Source organism: Orycteropus afer, unplaced genomic scaffold, assembly GCF_000298275.1.
Source record: "Orycteropus afer afer isolate SDZICR_OR568_19922 unplaced genomic scaffold, OryAfe1.0 scaffold00405, whole genome shotgun sequence".
Lineage (NCBI taxonomy): Eukaryota > Metazoa > Chordata > Mammalia > Tubulidentata > Orycteropodidae > Orycteropus > Orycteropus afer.
In genome coordinates, this window is record NW_006921992.1 from 2144040 (window position 1) to 2150774 (window position 6735).

General features: G+C 43.3%; 1 protein-coding gene across 1 annotated transcript; it reads left to right on the forward strand.

Moving 5' to 3' along the window:
* The first annotated feature begins 546 nt into the window (after positions 1–546).
* On the forward strand, positions 547–1493 carry LOC103208033 (methyl-CpG-binding domain protein 3-like 2B). Its single transcript, XM_007953727.1, has 2 exons — positions 547–600; positions 897–1493. The coding sequence occupies exons 1-2, from the start codon at positions 547–549 to the stop codon at positions 1491–1493; spliced, it is 651 nt and encodes a 216-aa protein (XP_007951918.1).
* The last annotated feature ends 5242 nt before the right edge of the window (positions 1494–6735 follow it).

Consider the following 6735-nt stretch of genomic DNA (forward strand, 5'->3'; position numbering starts at 1 on the left):
TCAGAAGTGAGAGTGGAAAGACTTCATTTCACCTACTTTGGACATGTTGTCAGAGGGGACCAGTTCCTGGAGAAAGATATCATGCTTGGTAAAGTGGAGGGTCAGTAAAGAAGGGGAAGACCCTCAAGGAGATGAATTGACACAATGGCTGCAACAACGGGCTCAAGCATAGCAGGAATTGTGAGGATGGTGCAGCACCGGGCAGTGTTTTGTTCTGTTGCAAATAGGGTTATTATCTGTTGGAATTGATTCCACAGCACCTAACAACAACAGGAGGTTCTCAGTGCAGGGACCGCCTCAACAGAAACCCAGTGTCCCTTAATCAATATCTCCCTATTTCCCCTCCTCCTGCCCCTGGGGATATTGTGTTATATGCTGTTTAGTCAGTTTCCACTCTTAGTGACCCTGTGCAGAACAGAACCAAACACTACCCCGTCTTGTGCCATCCTCACCGTCATCGCTATGGTTCAGGCCACTGTTGCAGCCGCTGTGTCAAACCATCTCATTGAGGTTCTCTGCCGCTTTTTTTTGCTGACCCTCTACTTTATGAAGCATGATGACCTACTCCAGGGATTGGTGCCTCCTGATAACACGTCCAAAGTATGTGAGACAAATTCTCACCATCGTAAATTCTAACGAATATGATGCTTGTACTTCTTCCAAGACAGATTTGTTCGTTCCTCTGGCAGTTCATGATAACCACTAATAAACTTTGATCTCTAAACGTGTTCCTAATCCAGCTATCTCGTATTAGTGGGAATCATCCAATACTCATCCTTTTAGTCCAATTTGAGATACATTTCTCCAGGGAGAGAAGGAGGGTGGAAGATCAAATTGAATAAAAAAGGAAAATTCTTCACCATACTTAAATTTCACATTTCATTTTATTTTTAAAGGGGCCCCTCAAAAGAAATCTGATGAGCCAGACTTTACAGGAGAAACAACGAGCTCGTGCATCAGAGGTCAAGTCCAGACGTGGCGTAGACTCTGCTCTCCCTCTGAGGTTGACCAGCTGTATATTCCCGAGGCCTGTCACCAGAGTCACGTCCCACCCAGGCAATGAGGTCAGGCAAAGTCAGTGGGAGGAGAAGTTGGAGAAGCCCCAGCAGGTGTGTGCATTCAGGAGACTGCAGGGGCTCCAGGCCTGCGGGAGCACGGGAGAGCTGTTGAATACTTTGGACTTCTCAAATGTGTTAACTACAATTGCACCCAGTGGTACAGGAGAGTTCCTGGGCAATGTTGGCGATCGGGGTCCACGTACCCACCCTGAACCCCACCCTGGCCAGCCTTCAAATGTGGCAGAGATCATCCCAGGGGTGGGTCTGCGTCTCTCCCCTCCCCTCCGCGGACAGCAGGTACCTTACGGAGCTATCAGGAACCAGTCTCGGAAAATGAAGAAAGCGAGGGAGAGACTGGCTGTGGCCTTGAAGGCAGACCGGCTGGCCAGGGAGGCAGAGAGAGCAAGGAGCCAAGAAGAACGTCCTGAAAACTAGAGGAACAGTAGAAGGGAGCACTGAAGGAGTTGACCACCGCGGCCCTCAAGAAGTCTTCACCCCGAAACAGCCTCTCTCTTTCATATTAGCCCTGTTTTGTATTTCGGCACTGTGATACTGTATGTTACACCCAAACTATCCCTTATTAAACATTTTGAGAAACACTTAGTGTGAAGAGTAGGTTGTTCCAAGGGTGAGAGATGGGTTTTCATGTGACGAGGAAGATCTTACATTTTACTGTTTGCCTCAATTTCCGTAGACCATGATCTTCATTTGATTTTAGGAGTCCCTGGGCAAAGCAAACGGTGAAGTGTGGGTTGCTGACTGACAGGCTGCTGATTTCATTCCCCCCAGAGGTGCCTCAGAAGAAAGGCCTGGTGATCTACTTCCAAAGCATCGGCAAACCCCGGGGAGCACATTTCTGCTCTCACACACAGGGGCTGCCATGAATTGGATTCCACTTGGCTACAACCATTTTCTTAAGTCATTTTTATGACTTAAATCTTACAAGGATATGGCATTTTCTCACATCACGTGTTCAGGCAAATGACGTGCCAAGGGATAAAGTTCTCATAGGAAGTGGATGCACCAGGAGTTGTGTGGTAGAAAAACCATGTAACACAAATGTTGTTTGCAAAAAATAAGGTAATCCAGACTGAGTGAATTTTTAGTGTTTTGTATTAACATTTTTGTCTTCTTGTACTTATACTCAAGGAAGAGTTGATATCTAGCCAAAGAGGTTATTATTCTCTTAGTGTTATGGTGTATTTGATTCCATAACATAATATTTTATTAATGTAGATTTTACACCTAAGTCTAAGTCTAACACATGAACCATCTATTTGTCTTTTCTTTGTGATGTGTTAATTCAGACACAGGACATTTCTGTATAATACATTATGTAGCTCTTACCTGCTACCTAGATGTCCTTGGGTGGCACAATGGGTTAACACACTCAGCTGCTAACCAAAGGGTTGGGAAAGCTCATCCACACAGAGGCACCTCTGAGGAAAGGCCTGGCAGTCTACTGCGATGTCCCACAGCCATGGCAACCAGGGGGGCAGGATTCACTTGGACACACACGGAGGCTCCATGATGGAAGTCGAAGCAATGGCTAAGATTTGTTTTTGTTTTTGTTCCTTTTAGGTGAGTTTATCCAGATTTGGCTTCAGGTTCTAGCAGTTGGGGATGCTGTTTTCCAGAGAGAATGGTGGCAGAAGGGGAAGTGTCACTGGGTCAGGAAGGAGAAGGATTGTGGGTTTGTTTGGAAGGATCCAGCATTTTCTGGACATTTTGGGGAACTTTTCACAGAGCTGGTGTAGGAGCAGGGGAAGAAAGCCTGGTCTCAGAGTGTCAAAGGCTGACTGAGAAGACAAGTGGAGAGTGGGTTGAGGTGGGCAGGTGTCCTTGTGTCTCCAGAAGACACTCTTTATCTTCAGGACCACTCCCTCCACGCCCCACCCCTTAGTTATGAGGCTGACCCCATCCCAGTTCTTTGTTATTGTTGCCATGGCATCGGCCAGATTCATGGCGATCCCATACACAATGGAACAAGAAGCTTCCCTTCCCTGCAAAATCCCCGTGATCGGTTCTGGATCAGAGTGTTGAGATCCTTGGGGTTTCCTTGGGCTGATTTTCAGAAATACATCACCAGGCCTTTCTTCCTAGTCTGTCTTCTGGAAGCTCCACTGAAACCTGCTCAGCATCCTAGAACCCTCAAGCCTCCCTGACAAATGGGTGGTGGCTACACATGAGGAGCCCTGACTGGGAATCAAACCAGGTTCTCCCACGTAGAAGCTGAGAATCTAACACTGAAACGCCTGTGCCCTGCTCTAAGCCCTAACCAACACCAAACCCACCGTCACCGAGTTGATTCTGGCTCATGGCCAGCCCATGTGTGACTGAGTAGAACTATTTCATAGGGTTTTCTTGGCTATCAACCTTAATCAGATTGCCAGGCATTTTCTTCTGCAATACTGGGTAGTGGGTTTGAGCCATTAACCTTTTTCTATTAAGGTGAGTGCAAACCATTTTTGTCTAAGACCATGGAGGAGTAAAATTATTGCTGTCTTTGAGGAATTAAAAAGACAAAAACATGAGAGCTTTTTATTTCAGAGCTATATGCTCCACGGATGGCAAATGACCTTACGTAAAAATCCCCAATATTAGCAGTCATTAGTGATAACAGCTCAACTTAAACACAAGTCACCAGATGACCACAGGAATATAGATCCCAAGACATAATGGTGCCAAACAAAGAAGGCAGAAGTCAGGGTTTCTAACCTAAGTTAGAAAGTGACTTAGTGTCTGTTAGGAATGTGTGTGCAGCTGGGCGCAGAAAAGGCACCTTAACAGGAGGATGAGAAATACAGCTGATAATGTGAAAGGAAGTTAGACCTTGTCAATAGCTTTGTACCAAAAACAAATAGGTATCAATCTTAGTTCACAACCCGATTCCGAAAATATAGCTTTCTTTACTGGGATTTTCTATGTGTTTCTACCAACCTTTGGTGCATCTATAACTAAGGTAGAGACTAAGTTTGTTAAGATAAGGAGACAGACTGCATATGTGACCCAAGTGTAGCACCTTACAGAACGTTCATTAAACAACTCTCAGGATGTAACAATCTCAGAATGTGATGAATGAGCCCACTGAAAATGTTTAACTTTGTAGTTCAAGCAATTCTTTGGAAATTTTACCATCTTTCTACCCCATCTGCTATGTGACTGCATGCGCAATTCCTTTGTTTACCACATCTTTATAAACGCTATGTAAATCTTCTCCAAGTCAGAGCAGACTATCAGAGCATGAACCCGTCTGTACCCAGTTGTGCACAAGTGATTAAACCTTTTCTCTCTTCCACTCAGTGTGGTTTATTGGCTTAAAACAAACCAGGCACGGACTCATTTTTGGGGTATCAATGGGGAAGTGCTATCTCCTTGCACAAAATCTTCCCTTCTGATCTCCCATGGTTGATTTTCTAAGGAGAGTACCAACCTGGTATAATTGCTCATCTCATAGGCTTGTCTATCATTTTGTTGGAAGTTATGATATAGGAGTGAACTCAATTCCAGGCCCAAAGGTTAACAAGGGGCCAAAATCCTGAGGTTTCACCAGTTTCTATCAGACCAACAAGCCTGGTCTTTTATATATATATAATTTTGAGTTCTGCTCCACGTTTTTCTCCCACTCTGTGAGGGATCTCTGATTTTGCTCCCTTTCCCTGTGGTTGGCAGTGGTAGCTGACGCTATCTAGTTCTTCCGATTTCAGGATCACGTAGGCTGAGGTTTCCATAGTCCAGTAGTCCTTTGGACTAATTGTTTCCATGCATCTTTGATTTCCTTCACTCTTCTTTGTCTCAGAGTAGGAAAGACCAATTGTTGCATCTAAGATGGCTCCTCGAAAACTTTTAAGACCCCAGTCCATATAGAATTTTTAAAGCAACTTTATCTTCAACAAAACCTGGAAACAATCAAGATGTTCTTCAGAAGATGACTGGATTAATTAATTTTGGTCAATCAGTACACAGGAATACTACACAGCAATAAACAGAACTTACTATTGATTCACTCTAGAACATGGAGAAATCTCCAAAGCTTTTTTGTAAGTTAAAGAAGCCACATCAATAAGGGAAATATGGATAGTTCCATTTGTACAATGTTTTAGAAAAGGTACAACTATAGCTATAGAAAACAGATCAGTTGTTGGTAGGAGTGAGGGAAGGACAAGGTGTTCACCACAAAGAGGCTTCAGAAAGACATTTATAAGGTGATAGAATTGTTCCATATGATATTACCTGGGTGTTTATATGACTACACTTCTGTGAAAACCAAATGATTATACATCACAAATTTGTTATATGCAAATTTGTAAAAATCCTTCCAGATATTTGTGTATCTCAGAATGGGAAAGAAATTGTGGCAAATGAATCTAACTCTACTACAAATGTATGACATAATCTCTGACAGTGTTGAGGAAGAAAGCAGCTGACCTAAAGAACTGGAAGGACTCTTTTTTCTGGAAACAATAAGGCCAAATTAAAAAAAAATAATGAAGAAACACTGCTTTATTCAATAAATTTATCTTTCAGAGTGGGATTGCTTAGCAATTCTGAAACTACTAGTGTTGAAGAAATAAATACATAGATAAATTGCAAAGAATGGGAACTAAGCATCTCACCAACAAACGCCATAATAATTAGCAAGGGGTAAGAATGGAAATTAGGAGCTCTGGTAGCTTAGTGCCTAAGGCACTTGACTGCTAATCAGAAGGCTGGCGGTTCAAACCCACCAGCCACTCCTCAGAAGGAAGGTTGGGCAATCTACTTCTGTAGTGATACTGCCTCAGCAACCCAAGGAGGGGTCACTATGAGTTGGGTCCGACTCGACGGCACATAACAACAACAATGGAAATTAGCAGGGATAAAGAGGAATATTTCCTAATGATAAAAGGGGAACCAATAAGACAATCTGAAACATATATATTGAACAACAGAACTTCAATATATGAAGGAATAACTGGTAGAGTGGAAAGATGAAATAGAAAAATACACCAGAATATGGAAGTCAGCAAGTATACAGAAGACCTGAACAGCGCCATCAACCCTCTTAACCTCAGTAACCTTTCTTGAATATGCCAACCAACAACAGTGGAAGACACATTATTTCTAAGTTCTTGTTTTTGTTGTTACTAGGTGCCATGGAGTCAGTTCTGACTCATAGTGACCCTATATGCAGAAGAATGAAACAAACAGAATAAAAACCTCACTGTCATCAGTTTGATTCCAACTCATAGCAACTCCCATTTAGTATCCAGGTGGTAAATCGACAACCTTCTGGTTAGCAGTTAAATGCCTTATGCACTGCACCAGGCCAAAAACACCAAACTCATTGCTATCAAGTTGAATTTGATTCACAGCGACCCCCCCTTTGGTTTCTGAGCCAGTAAATCTTTATGGAAGTAGATTGCCCAGTCTCCCTTCCACAGAATGGCTGGTGGTTTTGAATCCCCAACTTCTGGTAAGCAGTCAAATGCTTTAGGCACTACACCACCAAAGCTGCCTCCACCAGGAAAAAAAAAAAACAAAACAAAAAAACGAGCTCACTGCCATTCCGAGTATTAGTGTATTAGTGACCCCCTCCTTAGGTTTCCCTGGCGATATTTCTACAGAAATGGACTGCCCAGTCTGCCTGGGTGGCTGGTGGATTTGAACCACCAGCTTTCCGGTTAGCAGTCATACG